The sequence below is a fragment of the Arachis duranensis genome, chromosome 7 (assembly GCF_000817695.3).
Source record: "Arachis duranensis cultivar V14167 chromosome 7, aradu.V14167.gnm2.J7QH, whole genome shotgun sequence".
NCBI classification, from domain to species: Eukaryota; Viridiplantae; Streptophyta; class Magnoliopsida; order Fabales; family Fabaceae; genus Arachis; species Arachis duranensis.
In genome coordinates this window covers 51,003,746-51,028,913 of record NC_029778.3, presented here as the reverse complement: position 1 = coordinate 51,028,913, position 25,168 = coordinate 51,003,746, and the positions used below count along the sequence as shown (strand labels likewise).

Here is a 25,168-nt window from a genome sequence, read left to right as displayed (position 1 = left end):
GGCTTAGAATTTTTACAAAAATATAGTTCTGTTGGAAGTATAGTTTCGAGCCAACAAGTAATGCTCAATTCAAAGTTTAATTTCAAATACAAAACATATAAACCGAGAGTAATGAAACCACGGATCGTTCTCCCTAGGAGTTGCAATTGAAATATTCTATTATTGGCTATGAGGGGAAATGGGGTGGCAAGATTGTAAGTAATGTGTATAGCAAGAAAGTAACTTAACATGTAAGAAATTGAATGAAAGCAATTAAATGCAAGGCAATTAATTAAAAGGAAAGGGGAATTCAAATGTTAAGAAACCTCTTGGCATGGATTGAGAGCTAAGGTTACCTATCCTAGCCATTGACCACAAACAAATGATGATTATGAAGAGTTAATCCTACTTAGTCAACCCTACATCGAGGATAAGTCAAATAGACATAATTGATTTCAATCCATAAGTCCTAGTCAACTCTATTAATGGAAGACTTTGACTCAATTGAAACCAAATCAACTAACTACTCTAATATATCAAACAAGAATGGACATCAATGATTCAAGGGTCACCAAAGTCCTCAATTCCAAGCCAAGAGTGAAGAAAAACTAAGTAAATACTAAGCCAAGCATTTTATTAAACACTTGGTGCGCATGAAAATAAAATAATATTAAATTACATTAAAAATAAAATCTAACTACCAAAAATAAGCAAACAATAATAACAACTGAATTAAATAATAATAAACATAAAACATTAAATTGCATTAATTGAAATTAAAATTAACAAGAATATCCATAAACTTAAAAATGACAAAAATGAGAAATTAAGAAGAAGAACTAAGAGAATAAGGGAAGTTAAACAAGGAAAAGAAGAAGAAACTACATTAAAACAAGAATTAAAGATAAAAATTAAAGAGAAATTAACTAAACTTAACCTAATTCTCGAGAGAGGGAGAGCTTCTCTCTCAAGAAAACTAAGACAAAAACATAGAAAATCTAAACCTAATTGCCCCCTTGCTTCCACTTGGATTAGGGTTGAAATAGCTTCAGAAATGAGTTGGATTGGATTTTGGAGGCCCAAAATTCACCCCAAGCGATTTGCAATTAGTGAGCTCAAGTGACCCGGGTCACGCGTACGCGTGGGTCACGCGTACGCGTGTGTTACGCGTACGCGTCACACGGTGAAATCCACTCCCACCACGCGTACGCGTCGCCAAGCTCACACTTGTGCGCGTGCACGCATCACTGTGCGCACGCACGGGTCGCTAAATCTTCCAAACTCCATTTTTTTATGGTTTCTTCTCTTTTGCATGCTCTTTTTCTCACTTCTTCAATCCATACTTGTCTTGGAAACCTGAAATCACTTAGCAAACACATCAAGACATCAAATGGGATTAAAGTAAATAAAATTTAACAATTAAAAGGCCTAAAAAGCATGTTTTTACTTTCAAGCACAATTTAAGAAGAAATCATGAAACTATGCTATTTCATTGAATAAGTGTAGGAAAAGTTGATAAAATCCACCCAATTAGAGCAAATAAATACCGTAAAATGTGGATTCATCACCTCACTTGCTCTAGGATAGTATTCATGATTGATCTTAGTTTCCTTGGGCAAACGCAGTGACTCACTGCCACTGGTTCCAGGTTGAGATTTGAGATTCCGTTGACCCGGCCTGTGCGATGGATGATTGAATATTTATATGTGCATATGCTTTTGAGCTTCGCGCTGGAAGGACTGTCTAGGGTTCGCTACTGGATATGTCAGGTTTGACTGGATAACCGACAGATGATATCATCAGCCATAGGGCAGACATGCATCATGTGCATTTGTATGACTTGTTTGAGTATGCATATTTTGATTTGCCTAATTGTTTATATATGACTATATGCTACCTGACTTAAATATTGTATCTGTTTTTTTAATTATGTATTACTTGTATTCTTCGTATGTGCTTGACTCTGAGAGACCCCTCATTTGGTAGAGGCGTGGTGAGGGTAGTTTCATCTGGTGATTAATACGTTTGAAGGAGATAGGAGGGGAAGAGTTAGATTAGAATTAGAATTCCCTTAGATAGATTAACAAAATTTCTGGTTTAGAATAAATTTTAAGTTTGATTCTAAATGTCGGAGTTCTAGGAATGCCTCTAGCTTTTCTGGGACCTTATATTTTATCTATGTGGGCCCTTTTACTATACTGATAACTCTCAGTTTTCATTCCATACATATTCTATTATTTTTTGGATACAGGTTGAGAGGCACCTCGTTGAGCGTCTGGAGATTCTCTGTGCAATCAAAGAACTATACTCTTGGGGCTTAGTATTTTGTTTCTAGTTGTATATGTGTATATGTATTCTCCACACTGTATATATTGTGTATGTCCCTCCTAGAGGTTGACTTGGAGAAATAGGTGTTATATTTTGTATTTTGGGATACTTTGTTAAGCTGTCTATATGTATATATATACTTATGTATATTCTGGCCGACCTTTGCTTTACAGGTCAAGTTTGGAGCTTGATTATCTGTATCTTTTGGAACTCTGTTCTTTATATATAGTTTATCCTTTTCGTTCATTCTTGCTTATCCGTTTTATGCTTATCTGGACGAGTATGATGCGATTTTCTATTATGCTTTGTTTAGCTTTTTCCTTCAAGGCTCCTAGATATAATATCCTTACTATATTTATATGTATATATTTTGTTTCTAGAGCTCGTAGCACCTCACCACCTTTCATTTACGATCTAGGCATAAAAATCTGTGTAGTAGGGTATTACATCTTCCCTCTCCACTCTTGTCTCTTACATTCCCCCTCTCTCTTTCTCTCTCTCTCTCTCTCTCTCTCTCACTCACTCTCAAGAACCACCAGTGAACATACATCATCAATGATTAAGCATCAGCAGCAACGACTCACATTCCTTCTTCACTCTTGCATTCCGTCTCTTTCTCTCTCTGTAACCACCAGTGAACACGCAACGACAATGATTGAGCACCGGTGGCAACAACTCGCATTCCCTCTCTCTCCCTCGCATCTATGTCTCCCTCGCACTCAGAAAGCACCAAAAATCTAGAATCACCAGTGATGACAACGACTCGGCTCTCCGTCTCTCATAGATCTCTCGTAGCGCTGCCTAGAGCTCAAAAAGCATCGGCGGTGATGACTCGGGTCTGTGATGACTACTCAAAGGTGCTTTGTCAGTCCCTCTCTTAGGTATATGGCAGACAGCGGTGAAGTACTCCAGAAAGGTCATCCTTTAATAAGCTATCTGTTTATTTTTCTTAATTTTTCTTTTATTTTTCTATTTGTGTGGGATAATTTGATGATTCTGTTTGTGGGAGGGATATTCTCTATTTCTGCTTAATTTTTTTATTTTTCTTTTTGTGGGAGGGCTAATTGGTGATTCTGTTCTTTTTTCTTTGTGGGAGGGATATTTGATGAATAATAATTCAGTTTATGGGAGCTTGGGATTCTTTGTTCTCTATTTATATTTTATTTTTCTTCTATTTGTTGTTCTTTACCTTTCAATTTCTATTTTATTTTCTTACCTTTTTCTTACTGATTATGGATTCTGATCTCTATTATTTTGTTCTTATGTTCCTTATATTTAGTTATTATTATTGTTCTAGTTACTGCTTTTAGATATTGTTATGTTATTTATAATTTGAGTTATGGATTCTATAATGGATAACTCTGTCTCCATAGAGGTTGATAGTAGAAATTTAACACATAATTTTGAATATGAAAAGAGATTTGAAGCTACAAAAGACATTAAAAAGAAAAGCTACAAAAAATATTGTTATATTATTTATGTTGTTGACTTGTTGTATTTGAGACTTACTATGATTAATATTGTGATTAAAAGGTGTTTAGTATAGTACTTTTTATAAATTTTATATTTATTGGAGTTTTAGAAAATAAGAAGGCGGTCGGCCCGCCAACCCTCCAGTCCGTCCTTTGACGAGGAGAGGTAGCAAGTTTAACTCAATTTCACTTTGGTGGGGTAGACTGGCCCATCATATTTTGCGGCGGGCTTTAGCGAGGTAGGCAGTCCGCTTTGACCATCCCTAATAAAGAGAAGAGATTTATGTCAACAATAAAGTGCAGTATAATCTAAAAACTAAAGGAGCATGGGAGTTTGGATGTGGGGATCTAGAAATGAAGAATGTGGCTATGATTTTTAATAATAATAGAGATTTTCGGATGAGAATGAACCACTATGGAAGATGGTCATAGGTTCGTGCTATAATGTTGACATGGGAGTTTTGGTGGAAGAGCAAAATTGTAAGGCTCTAATGGGTCTTAGAAAGAGATTTCAAATTTGACAAGTAGCAATAAGTTATATAGATAAATAAGCTAAGTGTGAAAATTGTGTGTGGGTGATGCAAAATACAAAAATTTGGAAGGATATTTCAATTGGTGATAGAACTTTCAAAGTTATAGTTTATAAATTAGATGCAACAAGAGATGAAAAAATTAGAAATAAGAAATGATATAAATTGTTCTTTGTAATTGTGTGATCGATTTGGAATTTTCTGAAAAGTATTTAGTGCCCATTTCGGCCAACTCTCCATCATCTTTCTTTGGCTTAGTGGCATGTATTTCCATGGTGCTCGTTTTTCCAATTATGAAGCATGGCTAAGTGATCCAACTCACATTGGACCTAGTGCCCAAGTGGTTTGGCCAATAGTGGGCCAAGAAATATTAAATGGTGATGTTGGCGGGGGTTTCCGAGGAATACAAATAACCTCCGGTTTTTTCCAGATTTGTGTAGAAACGTGAAAATCTTCAAAAATAAAATAGCTCAGGTGGAAAGTGTTTGGGAGAGAATTAAAGGTATGAATGACCAAAATGGAAATAAGAAGAAGAAATGAAAGAAGGGAAGGGTAGATCGATAAAAAGGATTAGAAAGGGAGTTAATTGGGATTGGTGGCTTTGCGTACTTTATTCTCCTAAACTAATATGTTTGTAATAGGTATATTTAATAATATCACATGGACTTGTGAGATGTTTCATGGGTGAAATTATTAAGGAAAAAATGGAAGGTGAGACTATACTAGTAGGTTGTGTTTATTTGTAGAGACTAGAATTAAGATTGAAGGACTTGGACTCAGTATCATATTTGATTATTAGAGAAGAGAACTAAAATTTCAATCCCATTAGTACCTTCAAAAAGTGAAACACAGGAGACTGAATTCTAAGGATGGAGAAGGAAAAATTAGAAAGAATGAGGGATAATTGCTGCTTGCAAAAGAGGTAGAAGGCTTGCAATGAAGACTCTTTGATGTGGTTGGAGAGAAATTTGAAGTAGATGGAGGAGAATTTGGAGGAGGAAAAGACAGAGCAGCAGGTGGTGTCGGAGGTGATGTAGTAGAGGAGGATGATAAAAATAGGAAGAATGGCGAAGAGGTACCTCTTTGGAACTTGAAAGGGAGGGTAATAGGACAATGACAATAGTGTTGGATATGAGCATTGACCTTCTAAGAAAGTTTCAATCACTCCAAGTCCAAGACTTCTCCCTGAAAATCCACTTCTTCCAAACAACCATAAAAAATAATTATTCTAAAGCTACAATAAGATTAAGCCTACAAATAAATCAAACTTTTTGAATGTTAGTTTGGGTAGAAATAAAATAGATGGTAGCAGAGAAAGGAAAGCTGAGAACATCGTCGAGATTAGAAGGTCTAATGTGGAGGAAAAAAAGGTTAACAAGGATAATGATGTTGATGATGCTTTTTCTGATGCGCTTGAAGAGGGTAAGAAGAATAAAAAGAAATAAGATGGTGAAAAAGGTAAAATAATAGAGTTATTATTATTTTTAATAAATAAGAATATTTTAGTAATTTTTCTTATTTAAGTCTCTATATTTGTCTCCCAGTCTTTATCTCTCAATTTTAGTTTTCTTTCCAAATACAACTGTAGGTAGTAGTGTAATCAGATAAGGATGTAATCGGGTCGGGTCGGGTCGAGTTTGAAGGAGAGATGATATTAAACCAATTAAAATGTGTGTCGGGTCAATTTGGATCGAGTAAGGCATTTTTTGGTGTTGTATCCTAACGAACCCAAACTGAATACTTTCGAATTGGATTGGGGTGGGTAATCAAATTACTCGATTGAATATTACATTTGAAATAAAAATAAAAAATAAAAATAAAAAAAATTTGAAAAAAAAATTATACAGTACATATATCATGAAATTAAGAAAACAAAATAAATCACATTGAATTTTTAAACATCAAAATTCAAAAGACAACCAAATATCCATAGTAGACATACTTTATATCCTTAAAGTTTAAAAAACATTAACATTCACAAAATAGTAACAGCAACATACATGAGTTTTTAAAACCTAAATTAGCACATTAACAAATCAAAGTCAATAAAATAAAAATATTATAGCCTTCATCTCCTTCCATAAACCCACATTAAGATTTGAATCCACTACCAACAAGTTCACCATCAAAAAAAGAGTTATGACTTTTAAAAATAATATAAATAATTAAAGTAGTTAGTTAAAAAAAATTAAAACTGAATGTGTAACAATAAACTAATAATTAATATGGTGTTTACTTTAAATTGTTGTAAACATAAGTAACTCCAACAACTTCATTAGAAATTAATAATACAGATAACTCTAAAATAATAAAATACATTTAACACATGAGTGTTTCACCTTTTTCAAACTTATTTGTGGTATTTTCTTACTCCTTGAGACTTCTAGAGATGATTTCCTAAGCAAAAGAATCAAGAATATGAAATTTCCTCTATATACATATAATGGACGAATCTTAAAAAAGCTCAAAAGAGAGTTATACCTCAATTTACCGTAAAGAAATTGGTATGAGGATGAAAAGGATGATGAAAAGAACACTTTAATCGATTTAGAATTTTGATGAGAGGTATCCTTCTTGAGCTAGCCGAACCTGAAGCTCTCTTAATGGACTTGATGATTTGAAAGAAATGGCTCCGAGCCAACTGCATACGGGCATCAATGACTCGACAAAAAAAAAATAAATCTGACTTGGTATGGGATTGATAAACTGAAAGAAATAGATTTCTGCCAACTGGATATGGAGGTCAACGACCCCACAAAAAATAAATGAAGCCAATTGGATATGAGGTTGATGAATTAAAAGAAATGAGTTTAAGCCAACTGAATATAGGTGTCAGCAACCCGACAGAAAATAAATAAAGCCATCAGATATAGGACTTGATGAATTGAAAGAAATGGATCTGAGCCAACTGGATATGGGTGTCAATGACATGAAAGAAAATAAATAAAGCCGACTAGATATGAGATGATGAATTAAAAGAATGGGTCTGAGCCAAGGATCAATGACTCAACAGAAAATAAATGAGCCTTATGATTATGGGCTTGATGAATTGGAAGAAATGGGTCTGAGACAACTTAATACGAGTGTCAAAAACCTGATAGAAAGTAAATGAAGCTGGCTAGATATGGGATTAAAGAATTAGAAGAAATGGGTATGAGATAACTGGATATGTATGTCTACGACCCAACAAAAAATAAATAAAGCCGACTAATTATGGGTTTGATGAATTGAAAGAAATGAGTCTGAGCTAGTTGGATTTGGTCGTTAACTACCGGACCAAAAATAAACAAGCCGACTAAATATGGGTTCGATGAATTGAAAGAAATGGATTTGAGCCAATTAGATACAGGTGCCAACGACCCGATAAAAAATAAATGACGCCAACTGGATATAACCTTAATGAATTAAAAGAAATGGGCCTGAGCCAACTGTATACAAGGATAAATGACATGACAGAAAACAAATGAAGCCGATTTGATATGGGCTTGATGAATTAAAAGAAATAGGTATAAGTCAACTAGATTTGGGCACCAACAACACAATAAAAATAATGATCCGATTAGATATGGGTGTGATGAATTGAAAGAAATAGGTCTGAAATAGTTGGATTTGAGCGTCAACGACTAGATAGAAAATAAATGAGCCGTGTAGATATGGGCTTGATGAATTGGAAGAAATAGGTCTGTGCCAACTTGATACATGCGTTACTCTGTGTTTTGAAAACTGAATCGAACCAGCCAATTCGACCAGGTCAACCAAATTGAAAAATTGTTGATTGTTATTTTTGTTGAGTTAATTATTATTGATTTTGGTCAAATTTTAGAATTAATTTTGTACTGTTTTTCTAAATTTCTGATTTTGAATTTATTTTTGTAAGTTTTTTATTAATATATTTTTTGTTTATTCCATTTTTGAATTTCTACAATGCATACGTGATAAATTTTTTGTTTATTAAATCTACAGAATTTGTAGCCGAAGATGTATTTCATTTAATTAAATGAGTATGCTTTGATGAATATATTTATGCTAGTGATAGAATAGAAGTATTTTCATTTTTGAAATTTCACTCTTTTGATTGGACTATTCAACATCTCAGACCTCAGATATAGTTGTTTAGTTTTAGACTCTATTTTTCTTAAGCTTTTCTGTTACTGGAACAATGAAAAGAGTTTTTCAAAATACATGTATTTGTATCACTATATGTAACTATTGAAATGTCTAAGTTAATTTCTTAGTCGTTGGCTTGTTAATTAGAAATTTTTATCTTAAAGATGAAACATTATGTGTATTTTGAAATATATTAAAATATTAATAATTTATTTAAACTGGTTCAACTACAATTCAACTTCAATTGGCCCAGTTACTAAATCGGTTTATTATCTAATTAAGGTTTTATTAACCTAATTCTTTTATTATCGGTTCGACTTCAATTGGACCAGTCACTAAATCAATTTATTTTTATTTGAACCATTGATTAGTTTATTATCTAATTAAGGTTTTACTAACCTAATTCTTTTATTATCGTTCGACTTCGATTGGACCAATCACTAAATCAGTTTATTTTTATTTGAACCATTGAACCAGTCACTAAACCGATTTATTGACTGGTTCAATTCTTGCAACCTTGGCATTAACGATCCAACATGATATTCATGAAGCCGACTGGATATGGGTAGGGGTGGCAGGAGTACCCGAACCCGCGGTACCCGACCCGCCCAACCCGACCGGAGCGGGTTTAAACCCGACCCGAAGCGGGGCGGGTCCTGAACGGGGCGGGGTGTTGATTGGGGTGGGGCGGGATTGGGTTCATGGTAAACCCGCCCCTACCTGCTCCGGAGTGTACATATACTCTCTCATATATATATCTCTCTTAGCAATTAGGGTTGCCTCCCTCATACCCACCTACTCACATACCCAAATCTCAGAAACACACACAGCACTCACTTACCCAGATCCCAGAAACCCACACAGCAGCAACCTTGCTCACCACCTCTGTGGCTCACCGCCGCTGTTGCTTGCTTTGCCCAGTCGCTCACCGCCGTCGTCGCGCAGTCGCTCACCTCGCCGCTCTCCCTTACCGTACTCACTTCGCTCGCACTTCTCTCGTTGCCGTCACTCTCCTCGCCGTTCGTCTCTTTGATTTGCAGTCTCCGGTCCTTCCTTCCTCTGTCGTCGTCTCACTGGTAAGAAGCAAGCACTCCTCCTTTACTCACTACTTACAGCTTACTGGCTTGCTCTTTGCTTCTTGCCTTCTCCAGATTTGTTTTTTGTGAGTAGATTTTATAGTTAATTTTTTTTATGTTAGAACAGTTAAACTTGCCTTTTCATTAATATTATGTAAATTGTTGATGAATGACGGAGGACTTCTTTGAGTACAATAATTATTGATCTTGAAAAATCCCTAAATGACGATATAAAGAATGATGTCCTCAGCCCTCAGGAACTTGTTGGCTGCCCTCAGGAACTTGTTGGCTCTACCAAGGTCCTCTCCTTTTTAAAGAAATTAACATTTACTAATCTGAGTTGATTTATATACTTCTTTAAAGCATGAGCTTTGCAATTTGTTTGAGTAATAACTGTAAGTTTTCTTACTTACTAGTAAGAATCGGCCTAATTTATGTGTGTTGGCCTTATGTATTTTTATTTTTTAAAATCAAAGTATGTTTGGAAACTGAAATTATCTATTACTTCTCATTTTTTATGTTAAATATATATCATATGGCTTTTTTGTTTAAGCATTGTTTATGCCTTTTCTGATTAATATTTTCTAGCAATCAAGATACTTGTGGTAGTTATAAAATTGAAGGCTGATTATCCATAATGCCATGTATTCTTTTGGAGCTGATTCAGAGTCAGTCAATCTTGTGATTTGTGCTTGATTAGTTATAATTGATTTCAATCTAACACCATCAAGTCATCATGCTTGCTATGTATACACATGAAACTTATTTAGGTAATGAGTGATTCACTTGCTAATGTTACAGTTTACATTTAGCATTGTTGTATCAAATTTGCTTATTAAATTATTAACCCGTTGACTGTAAATTTGTTACTCTTATTTTATACAATGAATTTTATTAGAATTAACATTGAATAAACTTAAATTTTTTAAAAAGTTAGTTCTTGTCAAGCTGGTTTAAGTATTTAGAGAAGAGACTACAGTGTGATATATAATGCATTGGTGCTAATTTGTTTTTGGCTTTACTTTTAAAAAGATTGACTAGGAACTTGGAACTTGGAACCAGGCTTGTAGAGTTTGCATTTGGTCTTTTGATATAATTGAAAAATTTTTGCTGGGATAACACTTGATTAGTTGTGGTTAACAGGTAAAGAGTGGTGAGATTGGTTAATAGGACTCAATTTTTATATATTCTTATTTCTTAGCATGAGGCATTACTAAGATTGGTTTTTTTATTTATTATTTTACAAAGTAAGAATTAGAGTAACTATTTCTGCATAGTTATATAGTAATTTTTAATTGCATCATCATTAGAGTTATTTTATTTGTTGACCATGGAAACTATACTTATGCAAATTGTTCAATTCTAAAATAAGTGTTAGCTGCTTCTATTTTTGTTTATCTTTGCTTTGGAATTTTAATTTGGTGTTGCTTTCTTCTCAATGGTATTGCTGTTACTTCTGAAAAATTATTTCTCCTTTTTTTCAAAAATGGTGCCAAGTTATTTGATAAAACTGTGTTTACTGATCATAATGCTTAACTTAACTAATTTTTATGCTGTGTTTTCAATGTAGGTTTGTTAAATGGTGGAAGAACAAGAATAATGATTGAAGACTCTTTTGATGCAATTTTTTTATTATGCTGTTAAATTTGTAGTGATTAAACATTAATCTTTTTTTAATTTCAAGTTATTTGACATTGTATGAATCTTATGTTTGTATTTTAATTTAGTTATAAATTTTAAATTTTTATAAGGGCGGAGCGGATACCCGTGGGGGCGGGTTAGGGTAGGACAGTCTACTACCCGCGGGTAAGGGTGGAACGGGTAGTAGTGAAGTGCAAAGACGGCGGGGCGGAGTCAGGTAGGGCAAAAACCCGCCCCTACCCGCCCCACTGCCACCCCTAGATATGGGATTGAATAATTGAAAGAAATCAGTCAAGTCAACTAGATATGGGAATGTAAGACCCAACAAAAAATAAATGAAACAGACTGAATATGAGAGTAATAAATTGAAAGAAATGGGTCTGAGCCAACTGAATATGGGCCTTAATGACCCGATAGAAAATAAATGAAGCCAGCTTGACATAGGTTTGAAGAATTGAAAGAAATGAGTCTAAGCTATAATGACCCAATTTCTAGTACGTCATGATCGTACTAAAAGTAAGGTGTTACTAACCTAATTCTTTTATTATCTAATTAATATTGAGCCTTTACGCGTTAATATGTCAACAATTTTATTAAAAAGTTAAAACTTTAACAAGAACAAAATAACACATATTCACATTCTTAATATTAATAATACATTATAGTATTACAAACGAAACCAATTGCAAAACCTATCTTTCTAAATAAAACTTCAACTAATAAGGTGAGTGAAAAATAAATTCTAGCAACAACTCAACTCGCACAAATTCTTCTATGCTTCCATAGCATCACAATAAGCCTTCGTACCTATAGCTGAAAGGGTTGGAAAGAGGGGTAAAAACTGGGGAGTCCTTAGTAGGATTGGGGGTTAGAAGATAAGTTCATTTTATTACCATAGCCAACAACAACGAGCAATAGAATACATTTAAACTTAATAAATAAAGAACACAGAAGTGAAACAATCATATAGTACACACAAAGCATCCACAAATATACACAAAAATACATCATAGAGAGATATGTGCAAACAAGGATAATGCATGTCTAGCCCTATGCTGGCCATGAACTCATTTGTCGGTTTGTTGCCTGCTTCTCGATAGTAGTTCTGAGATAAGTGTTACGTATCATCGTCCCTATCCCATCAAACATTCTCTCCATGAGCGTTACATACTGCCATCCTCATGGAGAAACCCTCTTCCCAGTCACAAGTAGGTGTTACGTATCGCTATCTCTATCTCAACCAATGTCCCTTACATGAGCGTTACGTATCGGCGTCCTCACTTGAAACTTTCTCTTCGGTCTCAAGTAAACATTACGTATCGCTGTCCTTACTGAATCGTACTCACAGTCTCCAGTGAATGTTACGTATCGTCATCCCCACCAGACTTTTGACACTAAAGCCAAATCAACATTCATTCATTTCATATCAATCCAGTGAGACATTATTTTCGGTATCCCTTTTTCCTACTCTCTGTGGCAAATATTCTTTTAGATTCTTTTAGTCTCTACTTTCTACTCTACTGTGGTAAAAATCTCTTTAATCTTTTTCTTTTCTTTTCTTTCTTCTTCTTTTCTTTCTTATTATTCAACAATATAAATTATCTTCACATTCTTTCTTCATCTCTCCCTAGATGTTTTATGAAAAATGAATCATAAGATTTTCAACTTAGGTTCGTCTTTCTACAACTTTTAAATAAATTATTTTTTAACTCTCTTATTTTGTTATAATACAAATTACTAATATATAATATTTTATAAATACATAAATAATAATTATAATACTAGAATAATATTATTATTTTTCTTTATTACCTAAAACTTATTAACTTGAACTTTGAATAATCTTACTACTTAAAACTCGCCAAAAAAATTCCACAATTCAAAACAACATTCAAGCATTCCCAAGACTCAACCTTTTCTTTAATCAACTTACGAAATTTTTCAAAATTTTGAGATTCATTTTATTTTCACCAAATTAAGTTCAAAAAGTCAATTCAGTTCTATTAGTTTTGTTTCCTCTAAAACTCTTTAAAACATAATCCTTAAACCCAAGTTAATCACACAAAAGTCCATTTCCGTTTAATCAAAATCAAACGATTTAAATTCACTTAAATAATTATAAAATTTTTTGGCAACATCTCCTCTAAAACTCGGACTATTGCCACTCTTTAAGGGTCTCATCTAAACCATTTCTCAACCTTCTCCAATGGGTTCAAAACCAAATCATTTTCAATGTTAAACCATTTCAAAATAAAACCAATTCAAAAATCAAATCATTTTCTTATTTCAAAACATTTCAGCAACTACCAATTTAACAAAATAAATCAATAAATCAGAATTCTCAGTGACTCCAACACAATCAAGAAACTAAATATAACCATCAAGCGACCACTTCAACAACAACCAACCAGAAAAGTAATTACATTTATTCAAAGCAACTCAGTTCAGTCCATAACTCAGTTCAGTCCAGTCCATAAGACTTACCAAAATCATAAAAATATATTTTTTGCATTAATATTGACTTATAACAATTCTTGAAAGTAAAATAAATTTAATAAAAGCCCCTACCTTGATCACGACTTAACTAGGCGACAAACTCTATTTTTCTCAGCCCGCAATAGCAGCATTCGCAACCACAGCTATGTATTGCTTCCACAACAACAACGGCAACTGCAAACGCGACATGCAAGAACTGAAACTCAACCCTATGACAATAACGCCGCAGAAACCTCAGTAATATATAATAGAATAGCGACAAAGAGGGATTTTCGGAGCAAAACGACTTACTATACCAAGAAAGAACCAAGAACTGAGTAGCCGCAGCTCCAACGGTTGACTCCAGCGACTAGAGCAGTAGTGAGGAGCTCCGACAGCGACGTAGCAACAACTACAGCGGCGCTGTTTTCCCTCATTCCCATCAATCTCTCCCCTTCATCGTCCTTCCTCTTCTCCTCTGCTCAGATCGACGTCGACGGCGGTGAGGGGAGCTTCGGCGGCATCGCGTGTGATGGCGGCAGCAACAGCTTGAACGGTGACAGTGGCAAGCTCCACGAACAGCGACGGTGCGCGAAGACAGCTCCTCAGCTCGCGCTTCGTTCTCACTCTGCCTCCATACCTAGACCACGTCGGAATCCCTCTCTCTCGGCAATCGAGGGTGGCGACAAGCAAGGCGACAGCTGGGCGCGACAAAGCTGTCAGTAGGGTAGCATCTTCTCCGTCAAGGTTTCTTTCTCTGCGTGTGTAAGCTTGTGTGTGCGTGTGTGATGAGCTGTAGTTGTGTATGTGTGTTTTGGGGAAGAACGGGGTGGGGTGCGGTGCTAGGTTAGATGGAGTGGGTGAGTGTGTGGGTGTATTAGGGTTAGGTTTTGATTTAGGAAAAAAGGGGTAAGGTCGTAAGGATAGGTCAGTAATTTCAAATAAAAATAGGAATAATATAGTACTGACTTGAAAACTAATTTTAATTCAATAATAATTATATATAAAAATATTATTTATTTATTAATTTATAAATTATTTTTAAATAAATATTCTAATTCAAAAATTAGAGATAATCAAATTCATTTTCTTTTATTCATAAGATAAAATTCAAAATCTCAATATATTCACGTTAAACTATATAAAATTTTTATTATTTTTTAATTACTAAAGCTTTAAGTTATAAATAAAAAAATACTCATTTACTATAAAAGTTATGAGTTTATAAATAATTTATTATTTAATTTTCAAAAACCTTGCATATATTACTTTTATTGTAGATAACTAGTGACTCCTCTTGTATATTTGGTAAGTTTATTGAGCTTATGGTTCTGGTAGATGTTGATGTTTTCATTTCAGGACTAGCTGTTGTAAAGGCCTCATGGGGATTTGTGGTCCCGCACTTAGCTCCAAAGCACGATAATTGTTGTAACAAAAGTTGATCACGATCTCAAGGAAACCGACTTAATACACTACTCTCCACAATTCTATTCGATATTGTACCCAAGAAGCGCAATAGAAAGAGAAAAAAAAAAAGATTGTACAGAGTTCTATTGATGAATCTGTCATTCATATAACGTGATATATAGTAATTTGTAAAAATCCTCTAATCAAGATTTTCTTATTATGTACGATCATTACTTTCTATATAACAAATCAAATCTATTTATCATTATTTTTTTATTCTTTAAAAAAAATAATCTAAATGTTCAACTTATATATAGTACCTCCTATAATGTATAGACAGTAACATGGATATAGGATACGACACGATATAAGACTATCGACACATAAATTTTAAAATTTTATAAGATACGAAGACACATATATATAAAATATAAAATTTTTATAGATAAATCATAATGATATTTTGATATTTTATTGATATTAAAATATATATTATTTTTTAATTAATTTTAATGTCTTATTTTAATTATATAAAGTATTTAAAATATTTTTTGTTTTAATAAATAATAATATATACTATTTTTAAATTTATTTTAAAAATATATGTTAAAAATAAAATTGGACATGTTGACACGTAATGGTATTTAGATATATGTCTAACCATGTTTAGAGAAATTTTTTTTTATCTTTTATGACATGCTTAAATACACTAAATACGCATGTCCGACGAATCTCGATAAATATTGTGTCTAAAATGTGTTCGATACACAGACATAAACTCAACAAAATGTTCGTTTTTTTATAAGATACCTCAATTACAATTACAAACTTTGTGAATATGAGATATACCTTAAGTTTTATTTGATAAATAATGTCAATACCATCATGTGATTATTAAACCAACCCTAATTCCAAATTTCTGAAGTCAAACCCTAAAATGTTCAAGAGAAGTGGTTCCATCAAGGCCTTTGGCATTATAGTATTTTACATATTCCTCAATCGTGATTTCTGATAACAATTCTTTTATAGGGTCTTAAAGTTTTGACGATGATTTGACACCTGAGCAGAAAAAACTTGCAACAGATATTCTTGGACCAATAAAATTTGCCAGCACTCTGTGTTAAACACTATTAAATTTATCATTTGTTATAAGCTGCATTTCAAGAAAATAAACATTGTAGAATTATCGATTTTCAAATGGGCATGTTTATGGTATGGAGGATGGCATAAAGCATCCACACTAATAAATCTTGTGTGTGCAACTCCATTGTTGGCATGTTATAGAAAATACATTTAGATAGAATCAGGTGATGGAACAAATTAGCCTGATAGCAACAATGGCTTCGTTATAGGATTGTCTCATTTAAGGATGATTACAATGTTAATGAGATCTAGCTAATACAGTTGTTAGTTTAATTTATTTTTGGCAAATGGGCAACTTGTAATATTTGGGCATAGTAGATTTTAATGGTTTTTTCCAATATCACTAAGTAAATTATACTTTCTTTTTTTTTTTTTTTATCAAACTGCTGAGCATGTTTGTAGAGACTAATATGATGTACTTTTGTCAGAGACAATTGCTGCAGTTGAAATCATAGGATTATTTTAATTCAATCTTATGAATCTACCGTATTTAAGTTGACATGAAAAACTTATAGTTGAGTTTTACAATAATATTACAAAATTTCAAAAGTTGAGTTTCTATAGAAATTAAAATACCTACAAAATACTAATTTATAATTTTTAATTTGTAATTCAATAAAACAATATGAATTAAAACAAAACCCACACTATCAAACTAAAATTGCTAAAACCTATCAAGCCAAAATAATCTATTTTACCCGCAAGTCCATTTGCCAAAAATAAATTAAACTAACAATTGTATTAGGCTATTAAGCATGACTCATTAACATTTTAATCATAATTGCATGAGACAAACTTACTATTGAACTACTAATACTGTCAATCCACTTGTTCCATCATCTGAAATTCTGAATCTATCCCTATCATGCACTATTTTGACCCACGTGTTACACAAATAACTCACACAGCTACGATTTATTGGTCTAAATATTTTATACCAATCTACACAATAGAATTTCTCTTTCCAAATAACCACATTCTAATTTGCATAAGAACTTGTTCAAAGAAAAATTCATAGAGTCTTTTGCATATTTTTAATAGATCGGAATGAAGTAAAATTACAAAAGGAGAAAACTAGAACAAGTCTTTTGTAGCGAAAATTCGTATAAAGTTTAATTAGTACGAATTTAATATTTTTATTTATTATAAAATATTTATAGAATTACTTAAATTTTGAAAAAAAGAAAAAAACTATGATTTTTAATTTTATTTTTAAATAAACTTTATTTTTAATTTTATTTTTTAATAATATTAATTTTTTATATATAATTATTTAATTATTTTTTAATCATATATAAATAAATTATTTTTAATAAGACTTTTTTGTGTTATTAAATTATCTTCTTTTAAAAATAATAAAAAAATTATGAACGAAAAAAAATAAACTATCATGATAATTTTTTGTATTTTTATTCATATTTTAACTATAAACATAAATATAATTTGATTATATTATTTATGAAATGTGACTATAAATGTAGATTAAATTTGGTTATATTATTTATATATAGTTTCATTGCGTTGTATTACTTATAAAGTTAGATTATAATTATGACAATAGAATTGTTCTGGTATTTTTATATGTGTGACTAATTAGTGGTGTTAAAATATTACTCTTAATTATAAATAAAGTTTATAATTTAAAAAATTAAAGACTCAATTAAAAAAATACGAAAAAGATGATGTTAAAATATTCTAACTCTTTAAAATAAAAATATTCGAAATTTAATTAAAAATTATTTAAAATTTAAATTCAATAAAAATTTATATTCCATGTGTTTTGTATATTTAATAACTTACTATATTATATTGGTTGAAATTACCTTTTATAATGTTAATTTTCTAATAACACTTTATTAAAACAAAATTTAAATTAGTGAATTTTAATCTATAATATAATAATATAGTAATTATTTTATATATTGTACGAATATAAATTAATTATTTTTTTATTTATAAAAATTTTAAGAGCTTGTTATATATATATTTTGATGAATGTGATATATTTTTTTATATAAAGAATTAAAAAAATATAATAGTTAATCTATTACCTTTTTTATTTTAGTCCAAATTAAATGTTTTTTATTTTTTTTGAAAAGAAAATCTTTTGAGGAATTTAATAATATGTGATGAGAAACACCGAATAAATTATACAAAAACAAATTAAAACATAACATGAAAATATTTTTAAAAAAAGATGAAATATGCGTCTTTATCTGAGTAGTCACCTTGTAAAATATAAGGCTAATAAATAGTCAAACACTCCCAACAAACAAAATTAAAACATTAAGATTATGTTTGATTTATATTTTTATTTTTAGAATTCTTTATTTTAAAAATTTTGTAAAAGAAGGTGACAATAAAAAATAAAATTTTATTATTTCAATTATTTTTTATTTACAAAATTTTTAAAATAAAAATTTAAAAAACTAAAAATAAAAAACATAAATAAATGAACCAAACAGATTCTAACTTCTTCAAAAAGAAGACTTACCACCAAAATAAAGACTGTCTCGTTAAGAGTGTTTTAAAAGCATAAATACATAATAAACACATTATGTGTAAATAAAAATTTTGTTAAAAATTAATTATTTATTTAAAATACATATTAAAATATAAAATATTCATTAAAAATGAATTAAATGTCACATATATTTATATGTAGTACATTGTAAAATATTCATTAAAAATGAATTAAATGTCACATATATTTATATGTAGTACATTGTAATTGATTTGATAACTATTTTTTTTATTTACATACATAATATTTTTTAATCAGCCATATTAGATATACACTAAAATTATTTATTAGTATAAAATATATATTAAAAATAAGTTAAAGAACATATTTATTTATACACAAATATATAATAATTAATTGAGTAAAATATTATTTTTATCTCTCATATTTACGGTAAGTCTCAAAGTTATTCTTAATGTTTAAATTGTCTTATTTAATTCCCTAACGTTTTAAAATTAGCTCAATGTTATCCTGCTATTAGGGATCTATTAACAGAATTGACGGAAGACGAAATTGAGACGATTTTGAAACGTTAGAGACTTAAATAAGACGAAAACGTTGGGAGAAAAACGATACATATAAATAAATTTTAATTTTATCCTTCAATAATATCATTTTTTACGGTATATAGTTACTCAATTATTTTTTAATTACATCTAAGTAAATTACGCTTAATCACATTACTTTCATTCTAAATAAATTTATTTTTTTTATAATTTTACTCTTAAAGATTTTTAGTCATCATAAAATATTTGTAGAATGACTAATAAAAAATAAATATTTTTTAATTTTTACTAAAAAATAATATTTATTTTTTATTAGTCATTCTACAAATATTTATTTTTTTAATTTTACTTATCATTCTACAAATATTTTATGATGAGTAAAAATTTTTAAGAGTAAAATTATAAAAAAATAAATTTATTTCGAATGAAAGTAATGTGACTAGGTATAATTTACTTGGATGTGATTAAAAAATAATTGAATAACTATGTACGGTAAAAAATTGATATTATTGAAGGATAAAATTAAAATTTATTTCTATCTTCGTTTTTGTCCTCAATATTTTCATCCTATTTAAATTCCTAATAATGTTTTAAAATCGTCTCAGTTTGTTCAGCCGTCAATTCTGTTAACAGATAACATTTAGCCAATTTTAAAACGGTAAAACTTAAATAGGACAATTTAAGCATTAGGGACAACTTTAGAATTTAGCTTAAACGTTGAGCGATACTTTACTCTAATTAATTTTAATGTACACATTATATTTTTGTTTTTCAATACAAAAATACAAAAATATGAAAAAAAAAATGTTTGATAACACTGAAATAAAGATAAAGGAAAAAAAAAAAGAAGATATGATGAGACAGAGTTAGTGTAATTAGAACAACTTCTTGAAACTAAGCCAAATAGAACAAATTAAGGAAGTGGTGATTAATTTAGTAATTTAATTGAAAGTTAGTTAGTGTAATAAGAAGATACCTGCATACGACTGGTAATTCTTCTGGCTTAGGAGGATTAGGAGCAAGATAGCACACAAATGTATCTCTCCAATTAAGTGCTGGTGAACTATACATATCAAAATTACTGTTATAAATGAACGTCCTATTTTGGTCACATGTATAAAACTCTTTCTTCACCTCATCATCTTGCTCGAAGAACCTTCTAACTCCATCTTTCATCTCCTCAAGAACACACTCATGGATCCCATGATTCACCACTTGGAAGAAACCCCATGTCTCACATGCTTCCCTTATTCTTGAAACAACTCCTTGGCGTTTGCTTCGATCCTTGCTAACAACATCTTCAAGATCTATAACTGGAATTGTGTGTTCTGAGTGAGATTTCTTATTATTATCGGGTTGGTGATGGAACAGCAATGGAATCTTTGTAAGGCCTTTGTCAACAAGACCCTTGCCGCCGGTTTTTGTTTCATCGAATGCTTTGAGGTCGTTGAGTCTGTTAGAACTGAGTTTCACTGTTTCTACTTCAACTTCTTGATCAGTGCAAGAAACCTCCATGGATACTCTAATTAGTGTTTCCTTACTCTCCTTATAGAGTATAAACTATAAACTATAATATCCTACAAAAGAAATTAAGAGAAGAATGAGCAGTATATACTGTGTGATGGACCTGGCGCTTAGAGGCTTTCAACAACCGAGTGTAATGGCTATAGAAAGTTTGTTCAAGCGGTTTGACATGTTGATGATACTCAAATTTAAATACTGGGGGGTCAAAATACATCATTTATTAATGGCTTTTTAAGATGAACAATTTCACATCTTCGGCAGTTTTGCAGCTGAGAATGAGATAATCATATTGCTGAGGTTTGCTGTGTCTCGGAGGTTATTAAAGTATACCTGAGATGGTGTTATTTACTCAACAAAACTTCTAATGTTATATTTCTTAATATTTTAATTTTTTTCAAATTCAGAAGACACATACTTATTTATATTTGTAACACCATACCACACTAAGCTTTACGCTTAAGCCGTAAAATAGAGGTGGTGTGGTATTATGACCTCTAAAATAAAATGAGTACATATAATAGCAGAAGAATTACAATATGCTAGGAGCCTTCAAGAAAAGAGAAAACAAAATCGCAAAATAAAAGCGCAACGCTCAAGGAACGGGTTAACCTGCGTGCTAAGGAAACTGTAACTGTTAAACATATGATAACAGAAGTAGGAATAGAGTGCCAAAAATACAAAATAACAAACTCCTAACTCAGCCTGCGAAGTCAAGACTAGCCGGAGAATATTTACATATATATATATATACATACATATCCAAAACCCAAAAGTACATATACACAATCCTGCCTCTCCATAAACCTCTAGGAGGATCAAAAGAACAAGTTATGCGGAGAGAAACCAAGTACATATATACACATCATAGCATAACAAAATAACCCTGTAGCCACTCTGCTTCAAGGGTCCAGACGCCTAACGAGATGCCTCTCGACCTGCATCTGAAAAACAACAACATAGTATGGAATGAGAACCGGAGGTTCTCAATATGGTAAAGGTACCACACACATAATATATAAGGTCCTGGGAATGCCAAAGGCAATCCTAGAACGCCGACACTCAGATTATAGAGCTTAAAGTATTAAACAGAAGCCATAAAGGGTGGTTTACTAAGGATATTTAAACCTAACTTAACTTAACCTTAAATCTAAATCCCATTCTGCCATTCCTCCTTACCTCCAACTCCATCATGCATTTTCACAGACAACTAAACAGACAAAGGCAAGCACAAGACGGTTACAAGTACTGCAGATAACAAATATACATTTAACATGGCAAGTACATTTAGGCACACCCAGTTAATACACAAGCAAGTAATTCAAGTAATATGCATATGATGCATGCCTGTCCTATGGCTGATGAGGCTCATCTGTCGGTTATCCAGCCAACCCGACAAGTCTGAATTGTCCTTAGACTGTCTCCCGACGTGCATCTCCAAGAGTCTATGCATAGTTTTTTCTCAAATAATCAATATTGCTCAATGGGGTTAACATTCTCGGGAATTTATATAGTGCCCGGTCACACTTACGTCGTAGGGTCAACAGAGTATCGAGTTTTCAACCTGGTACACGTGGTGGCAAGCCACGATATTTGATCCAGGGAATCTCGTATCTCAGATTATTCAAATTCATAAGCCATATAAATAATTCAATTATAATTCATCAACATCCACATCATTCTCAATTGCATTTCATTCATCATTATACGTCAATCATATTCAATCCTTATCCTTCATTATTGCGCCTCCCATTCCGTCCATCAATAGTTCCAATTCAAAACATAATTCATTCTTTTCTAAATAAATCAAACTTAGAACATGCTGATTTTCTTAATAACTCTAAATCAAATCATATAACCCTTGAATCTAAATCTTTTTAAATAATCATATAAACAAAATCTCTAATTTTTTTTTATAAAATTTCGCCAGCATCTCCTCTAAAACTTGGACTTTGCCACCCTTTTCGGGTCCAAACCTGCTTTCTTTTCAATTCAACACACCCTTCCTCATCATCATAACAGTCACCACAATAAATCTACCTCAGATCAACAATTATACTCATATAATATTCAAATCCAACAACCAAAATTCAACTAAGGATCATAGTTCACTAATCCTAGGCTTCTAACACAAAATACCTCAAATCAATAATTCACCAAATTATTAGTTAATCAACAAGCACCAAACCAACCATGTTCATCAACAATAACATTCAACCATAATTCTCTCCAAATTAACATAACAACATTCACCATCCAAAATTAATAACTAATTATTCAATAAACTTCAACCAAATATATTCATCAACAAATTACTAAACATTAAACATACATCTGCATTCTAACTTATCATATGGTCATCTAGTCTAAGTTTTCACAGAACATTATATATTAAATGCAAGAAACATAAACCATACCTTGGCCGATTTCAACGGAACGACCAAAGCAAATTATTTAAAACCAAGGCAGCCCCTTCAAAATTCAACTAATCAGCTTCCTCCAAGTTCCAATATTCACAATTTCAAGTTCCAATTATTTATTCAGAACCTAATACACATTTATAACACATATATATCCAATTTAATACTCAAAGCTCAAATTCAAAGAAAATAAAATAGAATTATCGTATCCTCACCTTACCCAAGCTTCACATAAGCAAGAATAAACGTTTCTCTCAAGCTAATTGGATCATAAAACATCAGAAATCAAAGAAATTCAACATTCCCACTTAAAATTCGAAAATTGGGGGAAATGAAGGCTGAGTGTAAAATAATGAGTTACCTATAAAATTGTTCCATTAAAAATGTAGAGCTCGACGCGGTGAACGCGTGGCCGCAAACGGTGCGGCGATTGGAGCTCGGACGGAAAAGTTACGGGGATCGGAGTTTACCGTAACAATTTGACGTTCTTTCTTTCCTCTCCCTGATGCTCTTCGACGCTGCCAAAAATGGGGAGAAGAAGAACGTGGGTTCACTTAAAGGGCTGGTCCGGTCGGGCCCACGGCCCGGTTTGGGCCCGGTTCAACCGGTTCGGCCCGTTTGGTCTAATTTTGGACCGATTTCTTCGAAATTAGTGTCAAAATTTTCGTTTCGATAAGCTCTACCCTATTTTGATATAATATTCACATTTCTAATCCTCCTTATTAAAAACTAATTTATTGACTAATTATCTACTAATTTAACCAGGGTTTACATCCTATCCACCTAACAAAGAATTTTGCCCTCAAAATTCAAATCTAGTTACTTGAAAAGAGATGTGGATAGTCCTTTCGCATATCTGATTCGAGCTCCCAGGTATGTTCCTCGATACCAGCTCGACTCCAAACTACTTTTACCAATGATACTTTCTTTCCTTGTAATCGTTTAATATTAGTATCATCAATTCTCACTGGAATTACTGGAAGTGTTAGATCTTCTCTTACTTGCATTGGTTCTGGTTCTAGAACATGACTTGCGTCAGGAGTATACTTCCAAAGCTGTGATACATGAAACACATCATGCAAATTCGAGAGATATGACGGTAAGGCAATTCTATAAGCCACTGGCCCAATCCTCTTCAGAATCTCAAAGGGTCCAATATAACGGGGATTTAGTTTCTTAGTCTTAATAGATCTTCCCACTCCAGTGGTTGGTGTAACTTTCAGAAAGACATGTTCTCCTTCTTCGAATTCCAAAGGCTTTCGCCTTTGATCAGCATACCTCTTCTGGCGGCTTTGGGCTATAAGCATTCGACTACGAATCTTCTTTATCTGTTCAGTAGTTTCAGCTATCATCTCAGGCCCTAACAAACTTTTTTCTCCAGTTTCATACCAACACAATAGAGATTGACATTTCCTGCCATACTGAGCCTCATATGGAGCCATTCCAATGCTCGCATGATAGCTATTATTATAAGCAAATTCTATTAATGGCATATACCGATCCCAGCTCGCTGGCTGGTCCAAAACACAAGCCCTTAGCATATCCTCCAAGGTCTGAATAGTTCTCTCTGACTGACCATTTGTCTAAGGGTGATACGCAGTACTCAAACTTAATTGAGTCCCAAATGCACGCTGAAAAGCTCCCCAGAATCTTGATGTAAAGCGAGGATCCCTGTCAGATATAATAGTAGAGGGCACACCATGTAACCTGACAATCTCTTTGATATACATTCGAGCCAATTCCTCCATTGTGGAACTTATTCGGATAGGAAGAAAATGAGCTGATTTTGTCAGTCGATCCACAACCACCCAGATAGCGTCATAACCAGATCGGGTTCTAAACAAACCTATCACAAAATCCATTGCGATACTTTCCATTTCTATTGTGGAATCTCTAAAGGCTGAAGGGTCCCTGATGGTCTCTGACGCTCAATCTTAACCTTCTGACACGTTAAACATTTAGATATATGCAATGTCACATCATTCTTCATACCTGGCCACCAGAACATCGTTTTCAGATCCTGATACATTTTAATACTC

At 32.2% G+C, this 25,168-nt stretch overlaps 1 protein-coding gene and 2 long non-coding RNA genes across 3 annotated transcripts; all 3 read right to left on the bottom strand.

The window, feature by feature from the left end:
- Positions 1-11,698: 11,698 nt before the first annotated feature.
- On the bottom strand, positions 11,699-14,502 carry LOC107458931 (uncharacterized). Its single transcript, XR_001586180.3, has 3 exons — positions 13,921-14,502; positions 13,702-13,838; positions 11,699-11,946 (listed from the first exon to the last, which is right to left on the bottom strand). It is a non-coding gene; the product is annotated as an uncharacterized LOC107458931 (long non-coding RNA).
- A 5,619-nt stretch (positions 14,503-20,121) lies between these two features.
- Positions 20,122-20,703, bottom strand: LOC107458928 (1-aminocyclopropane-1-carboxylate oxidase homolog 12-like). The gene has a single exon (XM_016077145.3). The coding sequence runs from the start codon at positions 20,701-20,703 to the stop codon at positions 20,122-20,124; it is 582 nt and encodes a 193-aa protein (XP_015932631.1).
- Positions 20,704-21,375: 672 nt separating this feature from the next.
- LOC110274127 (uncharacterized) lies at positions 21,376-23,639 on the bottom strand. Its single transcript, XR_008001446.1, has 4 exons — positions 23,491-23,639; positions 23,345-23,388; positions 23,127-23,256; positions 21,376-21,653 (listed from the first exon to the last, which is right to left on the bottom strand). It is a non-coding gene; the product is annotated as an uncharacterized LOC110274127 (long non-coding RNA).
- Positions 23,640-25,168: the final 1,529 nt, after the last annotated feature.

Excerpts from the sequence above, each read along its gene's own strand:
- LOC107458928 (XM_016077145.3), bottom strand. The coding sequence starts at position 20,703 with ATGGAGGTTTCTTGCACTGATCAAGAAGTTGAAGTAGAAACAGTGAAA.